Source organism: Sminthopsis crassicaudata, chromosome 6, assembly GCF_048593235.1.
Source record: "Sminthopsis crassicaudata isolate SCR6 chromosome 6, ASM4859323v1, whole genome shotgun sequence".
NCBI classification, from domain to species: domain Eukaryota; kingdom Metazoa; phylum Chordata; class Mammalia; order Dasyuromorphia; family Dasyuridae; genus Sminthopsis; species Sminthopsis crassicaudata.
The window spans coordinates 251157107-251172661 of NC_133622.1; the positions used below are offsets into that span (position 1 = coordinate 251157107).

Here is a 15555-nt window from a genome sequence, read left to right on the forward strand (position 1 = left end):
CCGGGACCCCTCCCTGACCTTGCTGCCCTAAGCAGTCGGGACTTTGCCCAGGAACCAGTGAGAATTTCCCCAGCTCACACTGGGAAAGCCGGCCTACTGCCCCTGCCTGCTCAGCCCCCCGAGGCTGTGGTCTGGCTGCCTCTGCTGCTCGGCCCCCCACCTTCCAGGAGCCAGGGGTCAGGGGAAGGAGCCTGGACCCTGGAGCTCTCACTCCCCCACCCTGCTTCCTTTGAAGGTGGGGCTCTGACTGCCCCCTCGCAGGTGTCACTGGCTGGTTTCCTGGCCTTAGTCATATCCGATTGCTCTCGCCTCACCCCTCACTTGGCTCCCTGGCTTCGAGATGCTCTCCTCTCAGCTCTTCTGCCTCCTGGGGCTGCTGGCCATGGGGAGCCTGGCCTGGAACACCTTCCCCCGACCGGGACAGGTAAGCCTGGCCCCCCCAGTCCACTTTGATCAGAACCCCATTTTCTCTTTCCATTGTATCCCAACTTCAGTTCTGTCCCCTGTCCATCCCAGACTGCGAACCTCTCCCCTGGCCCTGGGGTCCTTCCCCTCAGTGTCTCGGTATCCCTCCCAGCCCCTCTGCCCTGTGTCCAGATCCAGTCCTACTATCTGGAGCCCCTTGCTCTCCTAACTTTCCAGCTCCCACTCCTTCCCTTGGTTTTCCACCAGGGTCTGGAACAACATGGAGAAGACTCTGGGGACATCTCAGGAAGGTTAAAAGCCCTGGGTGGGATGCTGGGCCTGTGCCACCGACCAGTTAGGAAAGCCCCTCCTCTGCCCACGCCGCCACAACGAGATGAAGGCCCTTTGTAGTTTTTGAAGGCTTGCCCTGATTGGCGTCCCAAGCCCCTCAGCCCATTCCCTCTTCAGGGGCAGGTAGGGGTCTCCCTCCTCACCCTCTCTGCCCCCAGAGCTTCCACAGCCTGCTGCCAGTCACCCAGGACCTCAGGGAGCGATTCAAGGCCTTTCAGATCCAGTACAACAAGAGCTACCCAGATGCAGCAGGTGGGCCTCTGGCACCCTCCCCAATCTGTACATGTGGATGGCACAGTGTAGACCTCCCGCAGCCGTGGGTGGCACAAGCACTGCGCTCACACCTGCCTCCACTCGTTATGTGGGGGATTCTCCAGAGCCGTCACTTCCTTTGGTCCCCTTCGCTAGCACTGGCCAGGAAGCCAGGAGAACCACATCCTCTGGCTTTGGTTCTCTCTAAGAGGGGAGTTGGATTAGGTGGTGACTAAGGTGCCTCCCAGCTCCGACTTGTGGTCTTAAGTTCTAAGTCTTCCTGCCCCCAGCTGGGATTCTGGGTTCTGGGTAATAGGGTCCCTCCCGGCTCCAAGATTCATGTTCAGAGGTTCTGTCTGGCTCCCAACATTCCTCTCGCACAGAACCTCTTGCTCTAGGGCCCCCTCCTGGCCCCTGGAGCCTCCCCTGCACACCCACATCCCCTCAGAGAGATGGAGGGGGCTGGCCGTGTGAATGGCAAGGAGGGAATTTCTGTGCTTATGTGACCTCTGCCTCTCATCACTGGGGGCCCTTAGCTAATGGGGAGACGCCCACGCCAGGCCCAGCAGGGATGCCCTCTCCCACTTGGGTAGGTATGCATTGGATAGATGGATGGGTGGATGGATGGATAGACAGATGGACAGATGGATAGATAGATATAGATAAATAGATGGATAGATAGATGGACAGATGAACAGATAGATGGATAGAAAGATAGATAGATGGGTGGATAGATAGACGGACAGATAGACAGATGGATAGATGGGTAGATGGATAAATAGATAGATGATGGATGAATAGATGGATAGATGGGTAAATAGATGGAAAGAAAGATAAATAGGACAGATGGACAGATAGAGAAACAGATAGATATAGATGGATGTTTGGATAGTTGATAGGTAGATGGATGAATAGATAGACAGATAGTCACTGGAATTTCCAAAGCTCTGTTAGGGAAGGTCTTTGGTGACAGGGTTCCCATGTAGATAGTTGACCAAATCTTACCAAAATGGCTATCACATGAATATTACCTCATTATTAACTCCATTTTACAGAGGAGCAAATGGATGGTCAGGGAAGTAATGCCCTTCCGACCCCACAGGAACAGATCAGAGAGGGCAATGGGAGCCGAGGGGAGAGAGTGAGCTATTGAGGGCTCTAACCCCTCTCACTTGGGCAGGGGTAGAAGGCACTGCAGATGGGTCCATAGGGACAGTGGTTCAGTGGCTCTGAAGGGGACACCTCAAGGCATCCCAGGTGGGAAAGGATGCAGAAACTTTCACTGGGGGCAGAGGAAGATCCAGTGCTTCTTCCTACCCAGTTGTCCCATAGGGCCCTCAAATCCCTCTCTAGAACAAGAACATCGTTTTAAGATCTTTGCTGACAACCTGGCTCGAGCCCAGCAGCTGACGGAGGAGCACCAGGGTTTGGCCCAGTTTGGGATGACCCAGTTCAGTGACCTCACAGGTAAGGGGGTCCCAATCAATTAGAACTAAAAAAATCGCCCCTTAGAATCAGGCTCTTGGGAATGGCCAGAGGCGTCACAGTCTGGAGATGAAGGTTGCCTAGACAGTGTCTGGGTCGCCCCATTTTACAGATAAGAAAACTGAGGCTTAGGGAGGTTGAGTAACTTGCCCATCATCACATAATTCATAAATGTCAGGGAAGGAATTTGGACTGAAGTTTTCCTGTCTCCAAATCCAGTATTCTATCCAAGTCTTGGCTCTAGGGAGCTTCTGGTCTACTAGACCCACTTCCTGTTGTCTCTCTTTATCAGGGTTTTCAAGATTAAAGCCCCGACTCCTCCAGGGTTTGCTCTGATCTCCTGAGAGGCACATGAAGATTATTGTCCATGTTTTATAACTGAGAAAACAGAATCCCAGAAATGGAAAAGAACTTACCCAAGAGTAGTCAGGTTAGGGCAGCAAGATGGTGCAATAGATAGAGAGCTGGAGTCAGAAAGACCTGAGTTCAAATCTGAATCCAAATTTACCAGCTATATGACCTTGGATAAGTCACTTACCCCTCTTCACCTTAGTGTCCTCATCTTTAAATGAGCCAGAGAAGGAAATGGCCAACCATTCCAGGGTCTCTGCCGAGAAAACCCCAAATGGGGTCACAAAGAATTGGACATGACTGAACCACCTGGGAGGTAGAGACAGCTATCCTTTCTTCCTGTCTGGTTCTCCCTCCCTTCCTCTCTTTCCTTTCATTCCTTCCTCCCTTTTCTTTCTCTGTCCCAAGCTCTGACAACACTCCTTGGCACAGTGTCTCAGTTGGCCAAACCTCCTCCTCATTACAATCAAGCTTCCTATCTAGACTTGAGATGAGAAAGAAGAGCCAGGAAGCAGCTTCCTGGGTAGCTGAACTCAGAGCCCAACCCGGCAGGTATTGGTCAGTTCTGCCTGCCTAACTTTGAGACCACAGAACCTATCTCTTGGTCTTAAGCTAGATCATGCTTATTTTGAGAAATAAACATAATGCTCCCAATTCTACAGTAAATTCTACAATTTAAATGTGCAGGAAGCAGTGGGATGCAGTGAAAAGAATGGTGAGCTTGGAATCATCACTTCCCTCCATGCCCCTCACTCTTCTCTTTAAAATGGAAAGATTGGATTTGATGGCTCCTAGATCTATGGGCATAGAAGTTAATTTTTTAGGATGAACCCTAAGGGCTCTTTCTAGGAGATCCTATTATTTGCTCTTTGGAAGCAGGGGATTTGGTAATGAAGAGGGTTTTGGATATTTGAGTCCTACAACTCTGGGGTCCTTATTGGGCCCAACTTTAGTGGATCCACCATCAAGTAAGCTGACTTCAAGCAAATCTTTCCCTCTCTGAATACCAGCTTATGTAAAATTAGAGAAAAGTTGTTCCCTAAATGTTGGCATCCAAATTCCTCCTCTCGGAATCAGATAAATCTAACCATAAAATAAACAACAAAGAGACCAGGGAGGTTAATAGGATCCTAGAAAACCTAGGTATGATAGACATCCAGAGAAAACCGAATAGGGACAGAAAGGAATACACAGTTTTCTAGGCAGTACATGGTACCTACATAAAGACTGACCATGTATTAGGGCATAATCAAATCACAATCAAATGCAAAAAAGGCAGAAATAGTAAATCTTTCCTTTTCAGACCACAATGTAATAAAAAGCCAAAGATTAGATTAAAAATCAATTGGAAATTAAATAATCTAATTCTAAAGAATGAGTGGATCATGGGATAGCTAGGTGGCCCAGTGGATGGAGCACCAGCCTTAAAGTCGGGAGGACCTTTGTTCAAATGTGGCCTCAGACACTTAACACTTCCTAGCTGTGTAACCCTGGGTGAGTCATTTAACCCCAATTGCTTCAGCAAAAAAAAGAAAAAAAAAAGTATGGGATGCAGCCAAAGCAGTTCTTAGGGGAAATTTTATATCTCCAAATAGCTTTGTAAATAAAATTGAGAAAGAGATCATCAATGAATTAAGGATGCAACTAAAAAAGCTAGAAAGAGAACAAATTAACCATCCCCCAATTAAATACCAAATTAGATATTCTGAAACTCAAAGGAGAGATTAATAGAGACTAAGAAAACGATTGAGCTCACAAACGTTAGCACGGTGACTAGAAATGGAAAAGAACTATGTCCACGGGCAGGGGCTTTGGGTCTAAGGCCACTGAGGCCCCCATTTGTCTGCACAGAGGAGGAATTTCGCTGGCTTTATCAACCATCCCGGCCCAGCTACTCAGAGCCCAGAGTGAAGACAGGAGGATACCCAAGACTGCAGAGGCTGAAGACTCGTTCCTGTGACTGGAGGAAGGCGGGAGTCCTGAATCCCGTGAGAGATCAGGTACCAGTCACCAGCTTTCTTTCACCCCTCCTATCCCAGCTGGCTTTGTCCCGGCCAGACCACCTTACGAACCTGCTGTCCCCTAGCTCTTTCCTTAAGAACTCTCCTCTCCTTCCCTCCTGGATGGACAGAGGGAGGCAGAGAACAGGGAAACCAGCTATGGCAGAAAATGACTTCTTCCCACAGAAAAATTGCAACAGCTGTTGGGCCATTGCCGCTGTGGGCAATGTTGAAGCCTTATGGGCCATCAAGTACCAGCAGCACTTCAATCTCTCTGTGCAAGGTAGGGGGGACGCTGCTTGGGTAGGGGAGCATTGCTGGGGAAGGGGGTCTCCCGGAGCAGGGCCTCCCGAGGCCTTCGTGAGTAGGCATGTGGGAGCCTGCAGACCCTGCAACCCTGGCTTTCTCCTGAGTCTGTCCCGGGCCCCCTTCTCTTCCTCGTATGCAGTCAATCCCCAATTCTGTCCAGATAGTCCCGTTCTCTGTGTTCTGCTGCCCCTTCTCTCCTGATATCCGCCATCACTCCCTGCTCAGCGTTGCCCATGGTTGTCCCTCAAACCAAAGTCCTCTCCCTCCTCCACCTTCCCTTTTACCCTGGCCAGCCCTTTGCTCACCCAGCTCTGCAGCCTCAGAGCCGCCCGCGCTTTCCTTCTCCCTCACTCAGCATCCCCAAATGCTTGCTGAGTTTGATGTGTTCTAATTGACCCATTAATAAGCACCTGCCCAGCGCCCCCCCCCCCCCACCCGGGGAGAGGAGAGAAGCAATAGAAATGTCTAGAAGTAATTAAATACTGAATGGATACAGATCCGCCCAGGAGATGGGGGCCAGGCCCCTGAGGGAAACAAAGAGTTCAGAACTAGCACTGAGGAAGTGTGGCCATCCTAGGCCGGGGGCACAGCCTCTGCAAAGGGGGGATTTTGTTTTTGATTAAGTGGTCTCCTTCCCCACATTGTCATGGACCAAGTCCCTCTGTGAGCTCGCAGAGGGCAGGCCCACTGTCTGTACTTCTGTGAGTAGCACACAGTAGGTGTGTCCTTGTTTTTCTATGGGAACGTGGAATAAGGGGGGAAAGGCTGGGTCTGGCTTTGGGAAGTCTGGGTTTGGATCCTTGACCTCAACAGCTCACTCCATGTCTCACGGTGGCCATCTTGGCCCCACCACCTGCCTCGGGAGGTTAAGGTTGAGGTCCCTAGAAATGGGGGCTGTGAGGAGTCCCCGGGCAACCCAGTACTGCCTCTGGGGAACCCGAAACCCTAAGTAGAAAGTTCCCAAGTCAAACTGCCGGCACTTACTGAGGAGGTAACCAGGGCCCACTGAAAGGATACAGCAAAGGAGCGTGGGAAGCCCACATGGTTGGCGAGTAGGGACATGACGGATCCTGGATTCTTCCTTGCGCCTGAACTATGGTGAAGCGATGAGCCAGCAAGGCCGGCTTTGGGGATCCACACAGAAAACTGAGGCGCCCTCCCCCCATCCCCACAGAGCTGCTGGACTGCCGCTGCTGTGGACAGGGCTGTGAGGGTGGCTTCGTCTGGGATGCCTACACGACCATCCTTAAACAAAGTACGTGCATCCTGCTCCCCGCCCTCCCCCCGGGGGCCCCAGAGCTCCATCTCCCTGGGATGGACTCCCTGGCTGGGCCTTACATGGCCAGGGGCCTCTGAGTCCTCTCCCTCCCAAACAGGCGGCCTGGCCGAGGAGCAGGATTACCCCTACAGACCCCAGCTCTCCAATGGCTGCCAAAAGAAAATAAAAAAGGCCTGGATCCATGACTTCTTGATGCTGCTGAAGGAGGAGAATTGTGGGTGCCGGGGCCTGGATCTGAGGCCGGAACACGGGAAAGGAGGCGCTGGGCACCCACTGGGAAGGCCAGCTGCGGCTGCTAGCTAGCCCATTGAGCCCTGGATGACTCGGCTGTCCCATCTACAAAATGGAGACGCCCTCTCCAGCAAAGTTCTCATCCTATTGTACACACCCGGGGGGCTCAGTCCCAAACCTGGGGTGCTTACCAGTTAGCTGCTGCCTGATCTGGGGGTGCTCAGAGGTGGCAAAGGGAAAAAGCCCCCAGCTGCCCCCCATTAGTTAAAGTATTTGGGGGAGTAGATAGGACAGGGCATCAGCCTGAACCAGCCCCAAGGCCCTGGAAAGGGAAGGAGCAAAGTGGGAACCTTAAGTCAGGGTGGGGCCTTAGGGATGGGTTCCTCTTGGGGGTGCAGGAACTCCCGATCCAAGAGCTGGGGCAGGTCTAAGATTTCCATTACCTGGGACACTCGTTCCCCTTGTGCAGAAATGGGGGGGCTTCTACAGGCCCTTCTGCTCTCCCCTCCCCGTTCTAATAGCACACTCTTCCCTAGACATGGCCCAGTATTTGGCAGAAAATGGACCCATCACTGTCAGCATCAACGCGGTCCTCTTGCAGGTGGGGCAAGAGCAGGGGGCGGGGAGCTGCCAGCTCCTAGACCCTTGACCCCCAAGGGCTCATGGTCTGTTCCCTCCCTCATCAGAGTTACACAAAAGGGGTGATCAAACCAGGGCACAACTGTGACCCTGAGTACGTGGACCACGTGGTGCAGCTGGTGGGCTTTGGCCAAAGTGAGTGCTCGGGAGATCTGGGGGGGCCTTGGCCAGAGCCATCACCCCAGCCGCCCCTCACGGCTTCCCGATCTCCCTTGCAGTCCACAACTTTACCTACTGGATCCTCAAGAACTCCTGGGGCAGCCACTGGGGAGAAAGGGTAAGTGAGGCTCCAGGGGAGCAGGGGAAGGAGGCAGCTGGGTCTGCCCCCTCCAGCTGCACCTAACCAGGACCCCCCCCCCCCCAGGGCTATTTCCGGTTGACACGGGGAAACAATGCCTGCGGCATCACAAAGTACCCACTGACTGCTGTGCTGAAGGGTAAAAGCCGGGCTCTCCAGATGCGATGCCCCAGTTGAAGACTCCCCTAAGAGTCCCCTCCCCCCATGCTCATGGCCCACAAGGCATCCTGTACTTGAACTCAATAAAGCCGCTGGTCCATGGCTCTCAGTGTGCTGGCAAATGGAGGGTGGGAAAACTCCTGGAGAAAGGAGAAAGCAAGGAATTGTGGGAGCCGGGAAGGCCATTGCAGTCTATGGCCATCTGGTCCGGCTCCCACTGGAACAGCTTGCTGAGGGGTCACTGAGCCAGAGGGTGGGCATCTGAGGGGTCTCCCCCATCTTTATGGTGAGGAATACAGTGAGTGCATGTGTTCATGTGTGTGCAAGTGCAGCGGCCCAAGACTGGCCATATTCTACAGCTGGCAGTCCACTAAGACCCCCAGATCCTTTTCAGAACACATCTCCCCCGCCCTCCCCAGCTCTGCAGCCCTCCAAGTGTGGGGCCTCCTTGAATCAAGGGTTCAAATGGCATCTCCAACATTTACTAGCTGTGCGACCTTGAGCAGGTCACTTAACCTGTTTACTTGGGCTTCCTCTGCAGAAAAAAGTGGGAGACTAGCTCCTCCCTGAACCACGGTCACAGGGGTAGCATTTAGCCCGTCAGTGCCCAGGGCCTTCGCACAGACTCAGCGCTTGGGGCTCTCAAGCTCGCACAGGGTCGGTTCCCCTCTGCTGGATGAGCCGGCTGTCAGGGCCCATTCAGCACCGGGCCCAGAGTCGAGAGCAAGCTGCTGGAGACCCCAGCCGGGCAGACACCGGGCCCTGAAGGCCGCCTGAGTCTGGCCTAGTGCCCAGACCATCCTCCACCTGGCTTCTAAGTGAAGCCCACTGGGAATCTGAAGAGCAGAAAGCCGGCCTCTGAGAAGGGGCCCCTGGGGGCCACACACACAGAGGCAGGAACCCCTGCTCCCATCCAGGCGCCCCCTCTGTCCCCAGGAGTTGCTTCCCAAAGAGCTCTGCCTGAGGCCAGGCACTGCTCGCTCTCCTCAGGGGTTTGGGGTGCCCCTAGTCCAGGACCCGAATGCAAATCCTGCCTTACTCTCTAGTTGGGTGACTCTGGGCAGCCTGTCTGCCTCAGTTCCCTCTGCTGTCAAATGAGCTGGGGTGACAGAGATAGCCCACAGGAAGTTGTGGGGAGTCAAAAGACAGAACCACATTTGAGAACATGAACATCAGACCTGGGGCTGGGGGGTTGGGGGGCCCAGAACAGCCTAAGGACCCAGGGCCCCAGCCTCCGAGCTCCAGGGGCCTCCTGCAGCCTGGGTCACCCTCCCTGCCCCCAGCTGCTCTGGGCCCGAGGATCCCCCTGGGGAGACCCCCTGGCCAGGCCTCGCCCCAGGTCTGCAATTTATTATCAGCACAAAGAGGCCTCAGGAGTGCCTGCGTGGGGGCTGGGCTTCCCTGCCGGCCCGGCTCCCTGTTCCTCCCCCACCCCGTTCCACAGGGCAGGAGGAGCCCAATGGGGGCCCAGGGAGCAGGTGTCCTGGGGCTGAGGCCCCCCAGGGCCCAGGTTCCCCGGCTGAGCGTGGAGGTGATGAGCAGGGCTGGCCAGGGGTCCCCTCCCCCCCTCCCCCTTTGGCAGCAGGGCCCAGCAGAGGGCGTGCTGGGCGGGCGTCCGGGCTTCGGGGCCTCAGTCGTGGTACATGCGCAGGAGGCAGCTGCGCAGCGTGACCATGTAGCGATCCCAGAGGGCCTGGTGCCTGCCAATGCAGAGAAGCTGCTCAGAGAGGGGCACACAGGGGTGGGGGGCAGGGGGCAGTGGGGCAGCAGGGGACCCTCACCGAAAGCCATCCAGGGAGTGGACGGAGGCAGAATACTGGTTCAGGAAGAGCCGGACATCGTTCAGCGGCCACCGGTCCGAGCGGCACGGCTCTATAAACTTTAGGGAGACAGGAGGCCTGATCTTTTCAGCCCAACAAGGCACAGTGGAGACCCCAACAGGCAGGAGGGGGGTGGCCCCAGCACCGGGAATCCCTACCTTTTCAACCAGATCCACAAACAGGTCTCGCACGTCCTTGGTGTGGGTGAGCTTGGAGGCGATGTTGACCAGCCCTCGGGACAGGTTCTGTGGGGCCGGGAAGCCAAGGTCTCGGGTCTGGCCTTCTCCCTCAGGACCCCAAAAGCCCCGGGTAGCACCCCCCCTCCCGAGGGGCTGCCAGGACCGCTGGGCCCCCTGCGGTGTGCACAGCCAAGCTGGCCACGGAGGTTTGGCAAAGGCCCCTGGTGCGCCGACCATGTGCGGGGAAAGCCGAGGAAAGCCGCTCCCCGAGCTGAGCCTCGGCTCACATGGGGAGCAGGAGCTTGGAGGGCTCCAGGGGGGTTGCGGCCCAGGGGACACACCTTGAAGTTAGCTTCCATCTCTGGAAAGACACTGAGCTTCCCTCGGAGAGCAGTGCACACCAAGCTGGGGGGAGGGAAGGAGGGGATGCTTCTGGGCCCTAGATTTCCCAACCCCTTCTTGAGCCCTGGACCTCCCCTCCCCAGTTCCGGATCCCCTCCCCTGAACCCTGGATCCCCCCTCCCCAGTCCTGGATCCCCTCCCCCAGTCCCCAGGACTTCAGATCCCCCTCCCACCGCCCCGGCCACCTCTTGTGCAGATCGAGCAGGTCCTTGTCGGCCACCAGCACCTTGAGCTCCTTCAGGTCCTGGAGAAACTCCTTGTCCAGGTCCACATCCATGTCGTCCACCTGAGAGTCTGCAGGGGGAGAGCTGGCTGAGGCCCAGGAGCCACCCATGAGCAGCCATGTCTGGCCAAAGCCCGCAAGGGGATGGGCCTCGGGCACCGAAAAGCAGCCTGGCTGGCTGGGAGGCAGGAGGCCCAGGTTCTGGGGCACAGTCATTTCCAGGTTCGAGTCGAGGTCTGGGTTCAAATCTTGCCTCAGACAATGACTAGCAACATGCCTGGGCTTCAGATGGGAAAGGCTTCCCCTGATGTTCCTGGGACTCAGTTTCCCCCCAGGGAAGGACAGGACTGAAGCCTGGCTATTCCTGCTCCCTGTATTAGTCTGCCAGGCAAAGCCCACTGGGGTCCTGGGAGGGGAAGAGCAGGTGGGACTCAGAGCCAGGAGCCCTCTGTGGGGAGGGGGTCAGGAGGCTGCTTACCTGGGAGGGGAAGGAGGAGGGGGGCTGCTCACACACAGAGGGCCTGGTGGTCACCCATGGCGGGGGGGAGGGAAGGAAGTACAGGGGCTGCTCACCCACAGCGCCAGGCGTCCAGTTCTGAATCATCAGTTCAGCACAGAAGGCCAAGTCCCCAAAGGTGAGATACTGAAGCTTCTTCTTGCCCGTCTCAAACCGGTTGTTGGCAAAGAAGACCACGGCCGCGTAGTCCCTGGGGGGACGGGCGCTTAGCCAGACTCCGGAGCCCCAGGGCCGCGCCCTCCCGGGTCCCCGGGCCTCACCTGGCTAGCCGGTCGGAGAGGAGGAAATGCTGCTGGATGTTGCCGGCCAGGGACCCCCGCATCTCCTCCACCACCTTGAAGACTCTCTTGAAGTTGTCGAACTGCGGGGAGAAGAGGCTGAGCGCAGGCTGGGCAGGAGGCCGAGACCCTCGCCCCAGTTATTGGTGTCCCAGGCAGGACTGTGCCGGGGAGAGCTGCGCTGTAAGCAGCGGCTCTTCTTTTTGTCGGTTCTTCACAAACCATCATGAGGTTTTGGGAAATGAACCGGTTTAATGGGTTCTGACTTGGAATCTGTTTCATCTCCCCCTGGTTTTCAGGATCGAGGGTTTGGTGGAGAATTTTCTCTTTTTCTAGGTTTTTGTTGCTGTTGCTTGGTTTTGGTTTATGCCCAACTCATTGATCTGCTTGTTTAGAGACAGAAATTCTCCCCAAGGGCTGCTCTGGCTGCCCCCCCCACATTTTGGGACGTTTTGTCTCAGGGACAGCCTGCAGGAGGCCCGTTCTTGATGTGACTGCATTGGGGGTTAGGGGCTGGGGGTGGGCGGCACTCCAATGTCCCCACAAGCAGCATGGTCCCGAAGAGAGATGGGCTGCCTCAGGAAGAGCTGGATGGGTTCTCACCCGCAGTGGGGGGTAGGGGCCTTTTTTCTGGTTGGGCTGGACTGGTTCAGCTCTCAGGCCTCTTTGGATTCTGAGGTCCTATGGTTCTGGGCCACATGGACCTGGTTTAAATGCTGCCTCAGGCACTGGGTCACATGACCACTCAGCTTCAGTTTACCCATTTATAAAACAGGGGTGATAACAGCTATGACACAGGGCTGACTTTAGGAAGTTCACACTGTCAGCTGATCCGGCGCCCTGAGAACAAGGCCTGGCCGTGCCCGGGGTGGGGGCAGAGCCAGAAGTTTTGCTGAAGAGGGAGGGCAGGATGCCCACTCATGCTGGCAGACAGAACTGGGAGACCGTGCGGAGGGAAGGGCGGAGGCGCCCACTCAGAAAAGGCTGAAAGGGGCTCAGATTTACTTTTCCCCAACAAGCCTTTATGGAGTGTCTCCTGGGTACTGGGCATTGTGCTTAGTGCTTAACAGACATCACACCTGACTCTTACAACCTGGGGAAGAAGGTGCTATCATTGGACAGATGAGTAAACTGAGGCAGCAGAGATATAGAATTTGCCCATGGGTCACGCAGACGGGAACGTGGGGTTTCCCGACCGCAGGCCCGGCGCTCTGAGGGCCTCCGCAGAGGAAACTGGGGCCCGACAAGGGAAGGGGTTTGTCTGAGGGGGTCAGTGGCCTCCCAGGCTGGCGCGGGGGTCTCAGCTAGAAAAAGTCGCTGGGCTCAGAGTGGGAAGCCCACCATTTGGACCCCAGCACCCTGGTACAAAGTCCCTCTCTTGCCACCCTAGTTCTGGCTGGGAGAGGGTGTTCAGACCAGCTGGCGAAGGGAGCTGAGTGCCCTCGGACGCACTGGGTGGATCACAGGGGGAGTGGGGAGGTGGCAGGGAAGCCAGAAGAGCCGGGGTGACCCGCTCAGGTGGGAGGCTGCTGGAATGTCCCAAAGGAATAATGCAGTCGTGGGCAGAGGAGGCTCCAGAGCCCCAGGATCCCTGACCTGTCTCCGGCAGCTCTTGAGGGTCACCCCGGTCTTGGTGCTGATGTCATCCAGGTCCTTCTTGGTGCCCTTGGACAGCTTCTTTCCCAGCACCTCCCGGACAAAGGCCTCATCAAAGGCATAGTACCTGGTGGGACAGAAAGGGGTGGCCTTGGGGGGACAGGAGGCACAGCCTGGGGCTGCCTGGGGGCAGGGAAGGGCTCCTTAGAGGGGGAAAGCTCTGCCTAAGGGAACTAGGGGGGGGGGGGACACAGGGGATGTCCCTAGGGGGGAGGAGGGGCTTGAATGGGAGAGCCCAGTCTGGGGAAGGGGGCGGGGCAGGGCAGCCAGAGGAGGGGAGGAGCAGAGCAGAGGACGAGCCCACGAGGGAAAGCCGCCCAGCTGGGGGCGGAGCTTAGGGCCTCCCCACCTCTCGATGAGCAGGGCCTGCCGGGAGGGCGGGATCTGGAAGACTAGCTGGTGCAGCAGCTTGGGCGGCGTATGCAGCAGGCGCTCCAGCATGTGGAAAGTGCGGTAGTGGTCCATGGTGTCGCTCTGCAGCACGCCCGCCGTGGCTCCCGTCTGCTCCAGGATGCCCGAGCGCACTCGCAGCCCCACCGCATCGCTCACTGCGGACGAGAGGAGGCCATGGGGGCGGTCAGGGGGAGGGGGAAGGAAGTTCGCGCCCCGCCCCCGCCCTCCCCCGCCCCGCCCCCCCAGGGCTCCCCCGCCCGCACCCGAATATCCGTCCAGCCAGAGCCGATACACGTCCTCGTCGATGAGGGTCGTGTTCCCCACGAAGATGTCCAGCTCGTTGGTCATGGCGGAGCTGGGCGCCCGGACGCTCGCCGGACTCGCCCCGGCCCCGGAGCAGCCACCGCTTCCGGGTGCAGCCGTGCCTCCGCTCCGACACTCACTGCGAACCTCGGACCATTTCCGGTGCGGAGGGTTGGGCCTGGCGGCTCTGGTTAAGCCCCGCCCCTAGGTGGGCGGTCCTGCCTCCCTTGGGCCCCGCCTCATCCCTGGCCCTCCGCAGCCCTGAGGTTCTGGAGGACGGGGAAATCCCGGCCCCCTCTGCAGCTCCACCTCCTGGCCTTGTTGTCCGCCCCTCATCCCCCAGCTCCCCATTTCATGTCCCCTTTGCCAGGCTCCCTCCCCAGCGGTCCCTTCCGTATTCCCTCCCCTAGATCAGTCTCCCCCTCCCCCCACGCATCTCCCCTCCCATTCCTCACCTCCCCTTATCCCTGCCCCTCTCTCCCCATCCTTCCTCCTTCCTCCCTCGTCGTCCTTATTGAAATAAGTCAGGAAATCAATGAAAAACATTTATTTAAAAATGGATTCGAGCATCTACCACACGCCGGCACTTCGGGGGCAACGTCAAACGCGGGAACAGCCTCTGCCCTCCCAGAGCTTTCCCTCGGAGAGACCATGTGCCCTTAGAGGCAGAAAGTAACACCCGACGTAAACAAGAGGGGGGGAGAGGGGAGGGTGCCGGGGGGGGGGGGGGGGCGGAGAGCAGAGGCACTGCGCGGGAAGGCCCGGGGAAGGGGTGAGAGGCTATGGGCCGGCTGACACGTTAAAGGGCCTGGGGCTTTGAAGGAATGGGAGTGAGGAGAGAACACACTGCAGGGTGGGGGGGAGAGTGAAAATCTCCCGAGAGGCTGCGAGGCAGCAAGCGGGCCGCTTTCTCCTCACACATCCCCCTGCTCCTCCTCCCCACTTCTTTTCCTTCTCTCTCCACCTCCTCTTCCCCAGTCTTCAGCTCCACATCCCCTCTCGTCCAATCTCTTCTCCTCCCTTGTCTCTCCACCCTCCCCCACTGGGGCCTCCTCTGCTCCCCACCCCATCATCCCTAAGTCCTATCTTCCTCCCCTCTCCACCTCTCCTCTGCCCATCCTCATCCTCCTCCGCAGAGCCACTGTTCCTTTTCCCCTCTCCTTCCGAGTGTCTCATCACTTCTTCCTCCCCGCCCCCCACTCCTGTATTGCTCCTTCCTCAGCGCCAGTGGGGGGCCGGGGCTCGGCAGCCGCCGAGGGGCCCAGCTCTCCTGGGTCCTCCGCTTCCCGGTCCCACAGCGGGCTCGGCCTTCCCAGCTCCGAGCTTGGGGACTCGGCTGCCCATTCAGACAATCCCTAAGGAAGCAGAACGGAGGCTGACGCGGGGAGGGGAGAGCTGAGGGACTAGGACTCCGGGCTTTGCTAGAGATAAGATGCCGTGTCCAGGAAGGGTCCCAGTGTTGAGGAGGTGACGGCGAAGTGGGAATTTAGATACCTGGCGTAGGGCTCAGAAAGAAATAGAACAGCCCAGCCCTCAAAGCGCAGCGTCTTAGGGAAAGCACAGGGGCTTCTGGCTCTAGAGGGCACTGAGAGAGGAGAGAGCTTGAGGAACTCGGGGGACAGGAGAACAGCACCCTGAGTCCGAAGGCCAGGGACACGGGGTGCCAGTTTGAGGCACTGAGGACACACCGGGACAGGCGCCGAGGGGTTGGAACTCCGACCCAAGGAAGCCGGCCTAAATGCCCAACGAGAATAGGTTCAGGAGGAGTTGGGATGAGATTCCACGCCCCCCCCCCCCGTCCCAGCCCCCCACCCGGCAGGCACCGGGCCTCCGGATTCTGGGGAAGATGCAAACTCTGAGGGGGGGTTGGGACACTTGGGTTCCGGCTTGTGTGATCCTCTCCTCACTCCCCCAAGCACGGGGACCCCAGGATTCGGAAGGAAAGTAGCCTGAAATCTGAGGAAGGATCTTGGGATGCTGCAGCGGAGATGGGAGGAGAGCGCCCAGGGACAAGCTGAGGCGGCG

General features: G+C 57.4%; 2 protein-coding genes across 2 annotated transcripts; one reads left to right on the forward strand and one right to left on the reverse strand.

Annotated features, from left to right (window-relative positions):
• Positions 1–289: 289 nt before the first annotated feature.
• CTSW (cathepsin W) lies at positions 290–7863 on the forward strand. Its single transcript, XM_074274853.1, has 11 exons — positions 290–424; positions 915–1008; positions 2362–2475; positions 4696–4844; positions 5031–5127; positions 6328–6408; positions 6530–6646; positions 7200–7264; positions 7350–7437; positions 7521–7579; positions 7667–7863. The coding sequence occupies exons 1-11, from the start codon at positions 341–343 to the stop codon at positions 7775–7777; spliced, it is 1059 nt and encodes a 352-aa protein (XP_074130954.1). The 5' UTR covers positions 290–340; the 3' UTR covers positions 7778–7863.
• A 1052-nt stretch (positions 7864–8915) lies between these two features.
• On the reverse strand, positions 8916–13698 carry FIBP (FGF1 intracellular binding protein). Its single transcript, XM_074274852.1, has 10 exons — positions 13491–13698; positions 13184–13382; positions 12775–12901; positions 11161–11261; positions 10957–11090; positions 10346–10454; positions 10100–10163; positions 9738–9824; positions 9541–9638; positions 8916–9459 (listed from the first exon to the last, which is right to left on the reverse strand). Exons 1-10 carry the CDS (start codon positions 13573–13575, stop codon positions 9390–9392), a joined length of 1074 nt encoding a protein of 357 aa, XP_074130953.1. The 5' UTR covers positions 13576–13698; the 3' UTR covers positions 8916–9389.
• Positions 13699–15555: the final 1857 nt, after the last annotated feature.

What these genes read in the sequence shown, in the direction of transcription:
- FIBP (XM_074274852.1), bottom strand. Translation starts at nt 13,575, where the DNA reads ATGACCAACGAGCTGGACATCTTCGTGGGGAACACGACCCTCATCGAC. An exon ending in CTCTCCGACCGGCTAGCCAG is followed by an intron (nt 11,091 to 11,160) that starts GTGAGGCCCGGG and finishes CCGTCCCCCCAG; the next exon opens with GGACTACGCGGCCGTGGTCT. An exon ending in CACTCCCTGGATGGCTTTCG is followed by an intron (nt 9,460 to 9,540) that starts GTGAGGGTCCCC and finishes CTGCATTGGCAG; the next exon opens with GCACCAGGCCCTCTGGGATC.
- CTSW (XM_074274853.1), top strand. Translation starts at nt 341, where the DNA reads ATGCTCTCCTCTCAGCTCTTCTGCCTCCTGGGGCTGCTGGCCATGGGG. An exon ending in CTTCAATCTCTCTGTGCAAG is followed by an intron (nt 5,128 to 6,327) that starts GTAGGGGGGACG and finishes CCATCCCCACAG; the next exon opens with AGCTGCTGGACTGCCGCTGC. An exon ending in TCAACGCGGTCCTCTTGCAG is followed by an intron (nt 7,265 to 7,349) that starts GTGGGGCAAGAG and finishes CTCCCTCATCAG; the next exon opens with AGTTACACAAAAGGGGTGAT.